General features: G+C 42.0%; 1 protein-coding gene across 1 annotated transcript in view; it reads right to left on the bottom strand.

Annotated features, from left to right (window-relative positions):
- The window catches only part of CYB5R1 (cytochrome b5 reductase 1), a 259,271-nt gene extending 244,388 nt beyond the window's left edge, over positions 1-14,883 (bottom strand). The window contains exon 1 of the mRNA XM_069760121.1: positions 14,679-14,883. Within this exon, the coding sequence (XP_069616222.1) occupies positions 14,679-14,693 (15 nt within the window). The 5' untranslated portion in view covers positions 14,694-14,883. The remainder of the gene's footprint in view (positions 1-14,678) is intronic.
- Positions 14,884-15,260: the final 377 nt, after the last annotated feature.

The raw sequence follows: 15,260 nt of genomic DNA, 5'->3' as shown, positions 1-15,260 counted from the left end.
ATATAGAAAAATTATGCCTCTCAAAATATGGTGGTGCAAGAACTTGTTTTTCCCCCCAAAAAAGCATCTTAGTGCGTGGTAGCAGCCAAACATAAAAAAACTACATAAATCTGGTATCGCTCTAATTGCACTGACCCGAAGAATAAAGTCATCTAATCATTTATACTGCACAAGGAATGATGTAAAAAATAAATAGAACAAATTCTTGACCTGTTGTTGATTTTTTTCATTTTTCCTCCCAAAAATCGCAGTAAGGCTCATCTAACACTTATCCAGCACTCTACACTAAGTGCTTACACCAAGGTTTCTGTATAAATCTCTGAAATACCTGATTCATGTGGAAACCCCAGAGGAAGATTCCTTACAAAGAGGCAGATGGACACATTGTGGATGCCATCTGGTCTATGGTCTGGCTGTCTCCATCTTTTTAAGTTTGTAGAAAAGCACAGTTGGACACAGTTTTGTACACTTCTAAAAAGGACAACGCAGGACAGAGGCCAGATGGAATCCAGAGTAACACTGCTGCCTCATTATAGTAATTGGATCCATTAGTGGGTTTCATCTAAATCACGTCAATCGGAGATTTAGATGGAAACCCTGTTAGTGCTTATAATAGAGTTTAGCATAATTGTGATCCAAAATATTATGTAAAATGTTCTCAATAAAGTCCCCACTCAGGTCTGTCATCTGTCAATTTAGTAAATTGATTCCTCCGGGGTTTCATCTGAATCGTGTCACTTGGAGATTTAGATGGCAACCCCAAAGTAAGTGGTCAGCTTAGAGCACAGGATAAATATGATCCAAAATGATATGTAAAATGTTCCCAGCAAAAGCGTTAAATCAATCCACAAAACAGCAAGTCTCCACTGAGGTCTGTCATCTATTAACGGAAATATAAGGGGCTTCCATGTTACCGGTAGTTCAAAGTCTCTGGAAAATTGCTATGGCTCTTCACCCCCCAAAAAGAAATCCAGTGAATTTTGTACTACTAAATCCCAATGACCCCTCCTTCTGAGCCCAAGTGTGCCTAAACCATATTAGGTGTCCACATTTTTGGCATTTCTGTAGCGATGAGAGCCTTCCTAATTTACAGGTGCATGTATCCAAAAGCACAAGCTGGGCATAATGTACTAGGCACTACAATGCTCTGGGCACTACAATGGCAGATTTCCAATTTTCGCTTAGCAAAATCCATTGTTGATCATTTCTGGAATTCACCCCTGGAGTCAAAACCATGACTACAATGTACATAAATTCCTCGTGTAGTTTCCAAAATGGGGTCACATGAGTCTGCAAACTATTCTAGAAAGATCTGTGCTCCAAGAGTCAACTACTGTGTTGTGAATTCTGTTATCGAACTCCCTCCTGTGGTCATGAATGGTACTTCGGCGAGTTCTGTCCATGGACTCCCTCTGGTGGCTGTGAGTGGAGCTGCTGCTTCTGAGGTTCCTTCCACAGGTGACGTAGTTTATTCCTTGGCTGGCTGCTCTATTTAACTCCACTCAGATCGTTACTCCATGCCAGCTGTCAATGTTCTTGTACTGGTTCAGTTCGCTCTTGGATCTTTCTGGTGACCTGTTTACTCCAGCAGACGCTAAGTCCCTGCTAGTTAATTATTTGTTCGTTGTTTCCTTGTCCAGCTTGCTTTCATGATTTTGTCTTGCTAGCTGGAAGCTCTGGGATGCAGAGTGGCACCTCCGCACCGTGAGTCGGTGCGGAGGTCTTTTTGCACACTCTGCGTGGTCTTTTGTAGTTTTTTGTGCTGACCGCAAAGTTACCTTTCCTATCCTCAGTCTGTTTAGTAAGTCTGGCCTCCCTTTGCTGAAACCTGTTTCATTTCTGCGTTTGTGACTTTCATCTTTACTCACAGTCAATATATGTGGGGGGCTGCCTTTCCTTTGGGGAATTTCTCTGAGGCAAGGTAGGCTTTATTTTCAATCTCTAGGGCTAGTTAGCTCTTAGGCTGTGAAGAGGCATCTAGGCAATGTTACGTACGCTCCACGGCTATTTCTAGTTGTGTGATAGGATTAGGGATTGCGGTCAGCAGAGCTCCCACTTCCCAGAGCTTGTCCTGTGTGAGTTTAACCATCAGGTCATTCCGGGTGCTCCTAACCACCAGGTCCATAACAGTACAGCTGGCCTAAAGTATTAATGCATCTCAATAGAGGGATAAGAAAAGTTCTGAGACCACTTTTTTTTCTCTGCAGTGTGTTTTGTCTTTCTTTTCCCCTTAACCTCTGGGTGGTTCAGGACACAGGTGTAGATATGGACATTCAAGGTCTGTCCTCTTGTGTGGATCATCTCACTGCAAGGGTACAAAACATTCAAGATTTTGTGGTTCAGAATCCGATGTTAGAGCCTAGAATTCCAATTCCTGATTTGTTTTCTGGGGATAGATCTAAGTTCCTGAATTTCAAAAATAATTGTAAACTGTTTCTAGCTTTGAAACCGCGCTCCTCTGGTGACCCTGTTCAACAAGTAAAAATCATTATTTCTTTGTTGCGTGGTGACCCTCAAGACTGGGCATTTTCCCTTGCGCCAGGAGATCCTGCATTGCGTGATGTAGATGCGTTTTTTCTGGCACTTGGATTGCTTTATGATGAACCAAATTCAGTGGATCAGGCAGAGAAAATCTTGCTGGCTTTCTGTCAGGGTCAGGATGAAGCGGAGGTATATTGTCAGAAGTTTAGAAAGTGGTCTGTGCTTACTCAGTGGAATGAGTGTGCCCTGGCGGCAATTTTCAGAAAGGGTCTTTCTGAAGCCTTTAGGATGTCATGGTGGGATTTCCCACACCTGCTGGTCTGAATGAGTCTATGTCCTTGGCCATTCAGATCGATCGGCGCTTGCGTGAGCGTAAAGCTGTGCACCATTTGGCGGTACTATCTGAGCATGGGCCTGAGCCTATGCAATGTGATAGGACTTTGACCAGAGCTGAACGGCAAGAACACAGACGTCGGAATGGGCTGTGTTTTTCCTGTGGTGATTCCACTCATGCTATCTCCGATTGTCCTAAGCGCACTAAGCGGTTCGCTAGGTCTGCCAAAATTGGTACGGTACAGTCTAAATTTCTTTTGTCCGTTACTCTGATTTGCTCCTTGTCGTCCTATTCTGTCATGGCATTTGTGGATTCAGGCGCTGCCCTGAATTTGATGGACTTGGAGTTTGCCAGGCGCTGTTATTTTTTCTTGGAGCCCTTGCAGTATCCTATTCCATTGAGAGGAATTGATGCTACGCCTTTGGCCAAGAATAAGCCTCAGTACTGGACTCAATTGACCATGTGCATGGCTCCTGCACATCAGGAGGATATTCGCTTTTTGGTGTTGCATAATCTGCATGATGTGGTCGTTTTGGGGTTGCCATAGCTACAGGTCCATAATCCAGTATTGGATTGGAAATCTATGTCTGTGTCCGGCTGGGGTTGTCAGGAGGTACATGGTGATGTTCCATTGCTGTCAATTTCGCCTTCCACTCCTTCTGAAGTCCCTGAGTTTTTGTCAGATTACCGGGATGTATTTGATGAGCCCAAATCCAGTGCCCTACCTCCTCATAGGGATTGCGATTGTGCTATTAATTTGATTCCTGGTAGTAAGTTTCCTAAGGGCCAAATGTTTAATTTATCTGTGCCAGAGCACGCCGCTATGCAGAGTTATATAAAGGAATCCTTGGAGAAAGGGCATATTCGCCCGTCGTCATCACCGTTGGGAGCAGGGTTCTTTTTTGTGGCCAAGAAGGATGGTTCTTTGAGACCTTGTATTGATTACCGCCTTCTTAATAAGATCACAGTCAAATTTCAGTACCCTATGCCGCTGCTGTCTGATTTGTTTGCTCGGATTAAGGGGGCTAGTTGGTTCACCAAGTTAGATCTGCGAGGGGCGTATAATCTTGTGCGAATTAAACAGGGCGATGAATGGAAAACAGCATTTAATACGCCCGAGGGCCATTTTGAGTACCTGGTTATGCCATTCGGGCATTCTAATGCTCCATCTGTGTTTCAGTCCTTTATGCATGACATCTTCCGAAAGTACCTGGATAGATTCATGATTGTATATTTGGATGATATTTTGGTCTTTTCGGATGATTGGGAGTCTCATGTGAAGCAGGTCAGAATGGTGTTCCAGGTCCTTCGTGCGAATTCCTTGTTTGTGAAGGGGTCAAAATGTCTCTTTGGAGTTCAGAAGGTTTCATTTTTGGGTTTCATTTTTTGCCCTTTTACTATCGAGATGGACCCTGTTAAAGTTCAGGCCATTTATGATTGGACTCAGCCGACATCTGTGAAGAGCCTGCAGAAGTTCCTGGGCTTTGCTAATTTTTACCGTCGCTTCATCGCTAATTTTTCTAGTGTTGCTAAACCGTTGACTGATTTGACCAAGAAAGGTGCTGATGTGGTCAATTGGTCCTCTGCGGCTGTAGAGGCTTTTCAGAAGTTGAAGCGTCGTTTTTCTTCTGCCCCTGTGTTGCGTCAGCCAGATGTTTCGCTCCCGTTTCAGGTCGAGGTTGATGCTTCTGAGATTGGAGCAGGGGCTGTTTTGTCGCAAAGAAGTTCTGATGACTCGGTGATGAAACCAAGTGCCTTCTTTTCTAGAAAATTCTCGCCTGCTGAGCGCAATTATGGTGTTGGCAATCGAGAGTTGTTGGCCATGAAGTGGGCATTCGAGGAGTGGCGACATTGGCTTGAAGGAGCCAAGCATCGCGTGGTGGTCTTGACGGATCACAAGAATTTGACTTATCTCGAGTCTGCCAAACGGTTGAATCCTAGACAGGCTCGATGGTCGCTGTTTTTCTCCCGTTTTGATTTTGTGGTTTCGTACCTTCCGGGCTCTAAGAATGTGAAGGCTGATGCCCTGTCAAGGAGTTTTGTGCCTGACTCTCCGGGTGTTCCTGAGCCGGCGGGTATTCTCAAAGAGGGGGTAATTTTGTCTGCCATCTCCCCTGATTTGCGGCGGGTGCTGCAGAAGTTTCAGGCTGATAGACCTGACCATTGTCCAGCGGAGAAACTGTTTGTCGCTGATGGATGGACTAGTAGAGTTATCTCTGAGGTTCATTGTTCGGTGTTGGCTGGTCATCCTGGAATCTTTGGTACCAGAGATTTGGTAGCTAGATCCTTTTGGTGGTCTTCTTTGTCACGGGATGTGTGTTCTTTTGTGCAGTCCTGTGGGACTTGTGCTCGGGCTAAGCCCTGCTGTTCTCGTGCCAGTGGGTTGCTTTTGCCCTTGCCGGTCCCGAAGAGGCCCTGGACGCATATTTCCATGGATTTTATTTCAGATCTCCCTGTCTCTCAAAGGATGTCGGTCATTTGGGTGGTTTGTGATCGCTTCTCTAAGATGGTCCATTTGGTACCCTTGTCTAAATTGCCTTCCTCCTCTGATTTGGTGCCATTGTTTTTCCAGCATGTGGTTCGTTTGCATGGCATTCCGGAGAATATCGTCTCGGACAGAGGTTCCCAGTTTGTTTCGAGGTTTTGGCGGTCCTTTTGTGCTAAGATGGGCATTGATTTGTCTTTTTCTTTGGCTTTCCATCCTCACACAAATAGCCAAACCGAACGAACTAATCAGACTTTGGAAACATATCTGAGATGCTTTGTTTCTGCTGATCAGGATGATTGGGTGTCCTTCTTGCCTTTGGCTGAGTTCGCCCTTAATAATCGGGCCAGCTCGGCTACTTTGGTTTCGCCTTTTTTCTGTAATTCTGGTTTCCATCCTCGTTTCTCTTCAGGGCAGGTTGAGCCTTCGGACTGTCCTGGTTTGGATTCTGTGGTGGACAGGTTGCAGCAGATTTGGACTCATGTGGTGGACAATTTGACATTGTCCCAGGAGAAGGCTCAACGTTTCGCTAACCGCCGGCGCTGGGTTAGTCCCCGACTTCGTGTTGGGGATTTGGTTTGGTTGTCGTCTCGTTATGTTCCTATGAAGGTTTCCTCTCCTAAGTTTAAGCCTCGTTTCATTGGTCCGTATAAGATTTCTGAAGTTCTCAATCCTGTGTCATTTCGTTTGGCCGTTCCAGCTTCTTTTGCCAACCATAATGTGTTCCATAAGTCGTTATTGCGGAGATACGTGGCGCCTATGGTTCCCTCCGTTGATCCTCCTGCCCCGGTGTTGGTTAAGGGGGAGTTGGAGTATGTGGTGGAGAAGATTTTGGATTCTCGTATTTCGAGACAGAAACTCCAGTACCTGGTCAAGTGGAAGGGTTATGGTCAGGAAGATAATTCCTGGGTTTTTGCCTCTGATGTTCATGCTGCCGATCTAGTTCGTGCCTTTCATTTGGCTCGTCCTGATCGGCCTGGGGGCTCTGGTGAAGGTTCGGTGACCCCTCCTCAAGGGGGGGGTACTGTTGTGAATTCTGTTATCGAACTCCCTCCTGTGGTCATGAATGGTACTTCGGCGAGTTCTGTCCATGGACTCCCTCTGGTGGCTGTGAGTGGACCTGCTGCTTCTGAGGTTCCTTCCACAGGTGACATAGTTTATTCCTTCCCTGGCTGCTCTATTTAACTCCACTCAGATCGTTACTCCATGCCAGCTGTCAATGTTCTTGTACTGGTTCAGTTAGCTCTTGGATCTTTCTGGTGACCTGTCTACTCCAGCAGAAGCTAAGTCCCTGCTAGTTAATTATTTGTTCGTTGTTTCCTTGTCCAGCTTGCTTTAATGATTTTGTCTTGCTAGCTGGAAGCTCTGGGATGCAGAGTGGCACCTCCGCACCATGAGTCGGTGCGGAGGTCTTTTTGCACACTCTGCGTGGTCTTTTGTAGTTTTTTGTGCTGACCGCAAAGTTACCTTTCCTATCCTCAGTCTGTTTAGTAAGTCTGGCCTCCCTTTGCTGAAACCTGTTTCATTTCTGTGTTTGTGACTTTCATCTTAACTCACAGTCAATATATGTGGGGGGCTGCCTTTTCCTTTGGGGAATTTCTCTGAGGCAAGGTAGGCTTTATTTTCAATCTCTAGGGCTAGTTAGCTCTTAGGCTGTGAAGAGGCGTCTAGGCAATGTTAGGTACGCTCCATGGCTATTTCTAGTTGTGTGATAGGATTAGGGATTGCGGTCAGCAGAGCTCCCACTTCCCAGAGCTTGTCCTGTGTGAGTTTAACCATCAGGTCGTTCCGGTTGCTCCTAACCACCAGGTCCATAACACTACTGCTCAATCCCTCAGAGTCTCACCATGTGGCTAAGCAGTACTGTACAGCCACATATAAGATATTTCCACATTTAGCAGAAATTATGTGACAAATTGTCATGCATTTCTACCCATTTCCCCATGTGAAAATATAAAATCTGGGGCTAAAGCATAATTTTTGTGGTAAAAATTTCATAATTTTCTCTACACTGCCCAATGGTAGAAAATTCATTGACACACCCGTGGTGTCAATATGATCACTGCACCTTTAGATGAATTTATTGAGAGGTGTAGTTTGTAAAATGGGGTCACTTATGGGGAATTCTGCTTTTCTGACACCTGAGGGGCTCATCCAGTGTGTCATGGCACCCGCAATCTATAGCAGCAAAATCAACACTATAATATGGTGCTCCTTCACTTCTGAGCTTTGCACTGGCTGGCACACTCAGCAGAAATTGAAAAAAAAACTGTGAAGTTCATTTTTTCCCTTTAACCCTTATAAAAATTAAAAATTTGGGGCCGAAGAAACACTTTAGTAAAAATGTAATTATTCTTTCTTCACAGCCCAATGGTATAAAATTCTATGAGTCACGTATGGTGTCAAAGTAAGGAGCTGAAAATGTTGCTTACATTCCCACTTGAAGACTTGTGTACTGTTGCAATTTGTTATGATGTTTGAATGTGTAATAATCTGTATTGTTAGTGATGACACTGTATTCTGTGCAGCAACAGGTAGTGAGTAAGTAAGGATAGAGTTAAGAGTAAGGACCAGCCCGGAAAAAGAGGGGCTATGTAGCAAGATCAGAGAGGACTTCCTGGTAGTAAGACAGACAGGGCCTAGGCTAGAGTAGAGGTTTGGTCTGAGTGCTCAGTAGAGCTGCATGCAGTGGGTGTTTTGTGGAGATCGGGACAGAGTGCAATCTTGAGGATCAGACCAAGACAGAGAGATACAGAAACACAGAGAGAAGGACAGTGCCAGCCCAAGGACTGACCAGAGAGCAGAAGGACCAAGTGAACAGGGTCCAGAGAAAGTATACCTAACATCAAGTCCCTGGGTAGCTCACAGCTCTTTAAGACAATGGGTCAGTACAGAAAAGTAGAACGTGAGACGAAGTGAGTGTCTCAGGTGGCAGTTCTCTAACCACCAGAGAGCTTGAAGCTGAGCCCTGCCATACGCCCAGTCATTTTCCTCCACATGTGAGATGTTAGGGTACTCAGGATACATTGTGCAAAAAAATGTACATTCCATTTTCCTGTTACCCTTGAGAAAATGAAAAACTAGGGGCAAAAGCAACATTTTTGTGGGAAAAATATTTTTTTTCATTTTCATGGCTCAACGTAATAAAATTCTGTGAAGCACCTGTGGGTTCAAGGTGCTCATGGCAGTGTTACAATGAGGAAGCCACTGCTCTTTAAAAATAACATTGCTAAAGATCACTTGGACAAGCCAGAAGGTTTATTAAACAAAGATTTGTGGATGGATGAGAAAATAATAGAGATTTTTTATGGGGGTACTGCTTTGCAGTATAAAAACCTCATACAATCTATCTGTGAAGCATGGTAGAATAATAATTATTGTTTGGGCCTGTTTTGCTACATCTGAGCCAGGGAAGCTTGCCATCATTGATGCATCAATGAATTCTGAATTTCATCATCAAATTATGAAAGAAAATGTGTGAACATCTGCCCATGCGCTGATTCTGAATAGAACGTGGGTCAAGCAGAAAGACAACAACTCAATGCACACAATTTGATCTACAAAAGAATAGTTAAAAAAGAATGAAGTTGAAGCTTTGGATTGGCTAAGTCAAAGTTCTGACCATCATCCTATAAAAATAATGTGGAAATGCCTTAACTAAACAGTTCTTGGGAGAAAACTTACCAACATAACAAACGTCAAGTTGTTTTGTAGTGAGTTATGGGCCAAAATGCAATGTGCAAGACTAATCGACAATTACCAGAAATGTTTTGAGGCATTTATTTCTTTATACAGTATACTTTTACCACTCGCAGACATATGAGATTGGATCATTTTCCTCATTAAAAAAATACAATGACTAATATTGTGACACATTTCTGAGATTTGTTATTTTTATCTACTTTTAGGACCTGTGTGAAAATCTGATGTAGGTTTAGGTCGAATTTATGGACAAATGAGGAGAATTCTCAAGGGTTCACAGACTTTGTAGCACCATTATACACACTTCAGATTTGTTGGAGAAATTCCTTGAAAAATCTGTTTAACCCCTTAATGTCCAATGACAGATATATCCAATATTGGACGTCTCCCCCTGTTTGGTGCGGGTTCCGATAATGAGCCCGCACTTTTTCCAGACCATGACAGCTGATGTGATCAGCTGTGATGTGCCCCTAACAGCTGCAGGTGGGATCGCAATCAACCCACAACTGTAAACATGTTATATGCCGCTGTCAAACTCTGACAGTGACATTTAATATGCACACGCAGGAAATGCATCATTAACACCTTTCTGCCATCGGACGTACTATTCCATCCATGTGGGTTGGGCCTTAATTCCCACGGACGGAATACTAAGTCCAGCGCCTATCGCAGCTGACATCCGGCGCTATGTGCCAGGAGCGGTCACGGACCGCCCCCCGACACATTAACCCCCGGCACACCACGATCAAACATGATCGCGGTGTGCCGGCGGTATAGGGAAGTATCGCGCAGGGAGGGGGCTCCCTGCGTGCTTCCCTGAGCCCCCTGCAGCAACGCGATGTGATCGCGTTGCTGCGAGGGTCTCCTTACCTCCCTCCCTGTAGCAGGCCTGGATCCAAGATGGCCGCGGCATGTGGGTCCTGCAGGGAGGGAGGTGGCTTACCAAGTGCCTGCTCAGAGCAGGCGCTTGGTAAGCCTGCACTGCTCTCAGACAGATCGGTGATCTGACAGAGTGCTCTGCATACTGTCAGATCAATGATCTGTGATGTCCCCCTCGGGACAAAGTAAAAAAGTAAAAAAAAAAAATGTACACATGTGTAAAAAAATAAAAATAAAAAAATTCCTAAATAAAGAAAAAAAAAATATTATTCTCATAAATACATTTCTTTATCTAAATAAAAAAACAAACAATAAATACACATATTTAGTATCGCCGCGTCCGTAATGACCCAACCTATAAAACTGTCCCACTAGTTAACCCCTTCAGTAAACACCGTAAGAAAAAAAAAAAAACGAGGCAAAAAAACAACGCTTTATTATCATACCACCGAACAAAAAATGGAATAACACGCGATCAAAAAAACAGATATAAATAACCATGATACCACTGAAAGCATCATCTTGTCCCACAAGAAACTAGCCACCATACAGCATCATCAGCAAAAAAATAAAAAAGTTATAGTCCTCAGAATAAAGCGATGCAAAAATAATTATTTTTTCTATAAAATAGTTTTTAGAGTATAAAAGCGCCAAAACATAAAAAAATGATATAAATGAGGTATCGCAGTAATCGAACTGTCCCGAAGAATAAAACTGCATTATCAATTATAACAAACGTGGAACGGTATAAATGCCTCCCCCAAAGGAAATTCATGAATAGCTGGTTTTTGGTCATTCTGCCTCACAAAAATCGGAATAAAAAGCGATCAAAAAATGTCATGTGCCGAAAATATGACCAATAAAAACGTCAACTCATCCCGCAAAAATCAAGACCTTACATGACTCTGTGGACTCAAATATGGAAAAATTCTAGCTCTCAAAATGTGGTAACGCAAAAAATATTTTTTGCAATAAAGAGCGTCTTTCAGTGTGTGACGGCTGCCAATCATAAAAATCCGCTAAAAAACCCGCTATAAAAGTAAATCAAACCCTCCTTCATCACCCCCTTAGTTAGGGAAAAATTAAAAAGTTAAAAAAATGCATTTATTTCCATTTTCCCATTAGGGTTAGGGTTAGGGCTAGGGCTAGGGTTAGGGTTAGGGTTATGGCTAGGGTTAGGGCTAGGGTTAGGGCTAGGGTTAGGGTTAGGGCTAGGGTTAGGGCTAGGGTTAAGGCTACAGTTAGGGTTGGGGCTAAAGTTAGGGTTAGGGTTTGGATTACATTTACGGTTGGGAATAGGGTTGCGATTAGGGTTAGGGGTGTGTTTGGATTAGGGTTTCAGCTATAATTGGGGGGTTTCCACTGTTTAGGCACATCAGGGGCTCTCCAAACGCGACATGGTGTCCGATCTCAATTCCAGCCAATTCTGCGTTGAAAAAGTAAAACAGTGTGACTTCCCTTCCGAGCTCTCCCGTGTGCCCAAACAGGAGTTTACCCCAACATATGGGGTATCAGCATACTCAGGACAAATTGGACAACAACTTTTGGGGTCCAATTTCTCCTGTTACCCTTGGGAAATACAAAACTGGGGGCTAAAAAATAATTTTTGTGGGAAAAAAAAGATTTTTTATTTTCACGGCTCTGCATTATAAACTGTACTGAAACACTTGGGGGCTCAAAGTTCTCACAACACATCTAGATAAGTTCCTTGGGGGGTCTAGTTTCCAATATGGGGTCACTTGTTGGAGGTTTCTACTGTTTAGGTACATTAGGGGCTCTGCAAACACAATGTGATGCCTGCAGACCATTCCATCTAAGTCTGCATTCCAAATGGCGCTCCTTCCCTTCCGAGCCCTTCCATGCGCCCAAACGGTGATTCCCCCCCACATATGAGGTATCAGCATACTCAGGACAAATTGGACAACAACTTTTGGGGTCCAATTTCTCCTGTTACCCTCGGAAAAATACAAAACTGGGGGATAAAAAAGAATTTTTGTGGGAAAAAATTTTTGTTTAATTTTTACGGCTCTGCATTATAAACTTCTGTAAAGCACTTGGTGGGTCAAAGTGCTCACCACACCTCTAGATAAGTTCCTTGGGGGGTCTACTTTCCAAAATGGTGTCACTTGTGGGGGGTTTCAATGTTTAGGCACATCAGTGGCTCTCCAAATGCAACATGGCGTCCCATCTCAATTTCTGTCAATTTTGCATTGAAAAGTCAAACGGCGCTCCTTCCCTTCTGAGCTCTCCCATGCGCCCAAACAGTGGTTTACTCCCACATATGGGGTATCAGCGTACTCAGGACAAATTGTACAACAACTTTTATGGTCCAATTTCTTCTCTTACCATTAAAAAAATAAAAAATTGGGGGCAAAAAGATAATTTTTGTGAAAAAAAATGATTTTTCATTTTTACGGTTCTGCATTATAAACTTCTGTGAAGCACTTGGTGGATCAAAATGCTCTCCACACCTCTAGATAAGTTCCTTTGGGGGTCTACTTTCCAAAATGGTGTCACTTGTGGGGGGTTTCAATGTTTAGGCACATCTGTGGCTCTACAAACGAAACATGGCGTCCCATATCAATTCCAGTCAATTTTGCATTGAAAAGTCAAATGGTGCTCCTTCGCTTCCGAGCTCTGTCATGCACCCAAACAGTGGTTTACCTCCACATATTGGGTATCGGCATACTCAGGACAAATTGTACAACAAAGTTTGGGGTCCATTTTCTCCTGTTACCCTTGGTAAAATAAAACAAATTGGAGCTGAAGTAAATTTTTTGTGAAAAAAAAGTTAAATGTTCATTTTTATTTAAACATTCCAAAAATTCCTGTGAAACACCTGAAGGGTTAATAAACTTCTTGAATGTGGTTTTGAGCACCTTGAGGGGTGCAGTTTTTAGAATGGTGTCACACTTGGGTATTTTCTATCATATAGACCCCTCAAAATGACTTCAAATGAGATGTGGTCCCTAAAATAAAATGGTGTTGGAAAAATGAGAAATTGCTGGTCAACTTTTAACCCTTACAACTCCCTAACAAAAAAAAAATTTTGGTTCCAAAATTGTGCTGATTTAAAGTAGACATGTGGGAAATGTTACTTATTAAGTATTTCATGTGACATATTTCTGTGATTTAATTGCATAAAAATTCAAAGTTGGAAAATTGCGAAATTTTCTAATTTTTTGCCAAATTTCCATTTTTTTCACAAATAAACACAGATAATATCAAAGAAATTTTACCACTATCATGAAGTACAATATGTCACGAGAAAACAATATCAGAATCACCGGGATCCGTTGAAGCGTTCCAGAGTTATAACCTCATAAAGGGACAGTGGTCAGAATTGTAAAACTTGGCTCGGTCCAAAACGTGCAAACCACGTTGGGGGGTAAAGGGGTTAACAATGCCCATCGGAGTCTGTGTCACATGACTGTGGGTCGCCGATGGGTTGGCATGACAAACCGGAGTCTGCAGCAGAACCCTGTGGTTGTCATTACCAGACTGTTATGAGTGCCGACTTCTAGCAAGTGAACATTTCTGCTACATATAGCAGGGCTGCAGCCCTGCTTTATATAGTACAAGCACAGCTTTTAGTCTCCCGTTGGAGACTATTGAAGCAAGTATAAAGTAAAAAAAATGTTTTTAAAAGTATAAAAAAAATAGATATATAAAAGTTCAAATCACCCCCCATTCAAAATAAAACAATTGAAAAATTAAAAAATACATATATTTGGTATTGCCGCGTTCAAAATCGCCAGATCTATCAATATATAAAAACAATAATTTTTTTGGTTGCTGCAACAGTGCAATAACTGCAATAACAGACGATCAAAGATCGTATCTATACCAAAATGGTAGCAATAAAAACATCAGATCAGTGATCAAAAAATAAGACCTCACCCAGCCCCAGATCCCGAAAAAGAGAGACGCTACGGTTCTTGGAAAGTGGCGTCATTTTCTTATTTTTTTACAAACTTTGGATTTTTTTTCACCATTTAAATAAAAAAGAACATATCCATATTTGGTGTTTATGAATGCATAATTACCTGGAGAATCATAATGGCAGGTCAGTTTTAGCATTTAGTGAACATAGTAAAAAAAAATCCAAAAAACAATTGCAAAATTGCCCTTTTTTTCAATTTCTCAGCATTTTGAATTTTTTTTTCAGTTTTTTAGTGCATGAGATGGTAAAATCAATGGTGCCGTTCAAAATTACAACTCGTCCTGCAAAAAACAAGCCCTCACATGGCGATATTGACAGAAAAATAACAGAGTTATGGCTCTCGGAAGAAGGGGAGCAAAAAATAGAAATGCAAAAACGGAAATAATACAGGTCTTTAAGAGGTCAATACATCCAAATAACATTGTTTGAGTACCATGTGCATGAATTTCTGAAAACTGAATTCAGATGTGTGTAACAAAACTTCCATTCTTGTTACTATACGCTTAAAGTGTTATTTTCCAGTGACTTTCAAATTTTTTTTTTCCAAAAGAATTCACCCAAATGTCATCTGTTTGTTAAATAATCCTATATTTCTAAAACTTGTACAAAACTTTAATGCCAACTGCTTGCAGTTTGGTTTTTAAGTGCAAATTTTTACTACAAAACACACCATACACTATAAAAACAACCTGAGTAATCTAGTACAGAAAACGTTGTGCCTTACATAATGTCCATTCTATCAATGACAATTAAAGAATGTGTTCAAGATATAGCCAATTGTACACGAATATTGAGAATGGAAGACGCATAACACTTAAGACACCAAGATGAAAAATAGTATAAAATTCACTTACCTGGAGAAAACCCATAGCATAGGAGGATAAATCAGTCCTTAAATTGTGATTTGTATTTAGCTAGCTAGATTGTGATGAGGTTATTTAACTGAAAGAAAATGTATAAAGTGTTGGCAAGGATCAGACCTAGGAGACAGTATATCAGAGCACAAGGTACAGCTTGTGCTCTCAAGAAAATCATCTGATTTAACGAAAGCATAAGACTGACATAGAATGACTGACTAACATAGGAAGCTGTCTGGAATTGCAAACGCTCCTCCTTCTACTGTCCCACAGTGTGCATATGTTTTATATCTCTGTGATTTCGCAAAGAGATTAACTTTGGCTTTCTAGTTTTATGATTTTATTATCATGATTTTTAATGTTAATTCGTATTAGCGATAGAGAATTTCTGTTATTTTAAGATCTCACATTAAGTTATATGGGCATGGTGTATACTTTCTTGAGGACATCCTGCTCGAAATATCACACTAATTTAAACTGTACTAAATCATGTGGTTTGGAATGCAGATTTACTTGGAAATTTTAAAATTATTTTAGGAAATTGTTATGTTTTTCACAACGCAGATTTAGAGCTGATTT

Source organism: Ranitomeya imitator, chromosome 3 (genome assembly GCF_032444005.1).
Source record: "Ranitomeya imitator isolate aRanImi1 chromosome 3, aRanImi1.pri, whole genome shotgun sequence".
NCBI lineage: Eukaryota > Metazoa > Chordata > Amphibia > Anura > Dendrobatidae > Ranitomeya > Ranitomeya imitator.
Note: the sequence above shows the minus strand (reverse complement) of the source record. Positions and strands in the feature narration are given on the sequence as shown.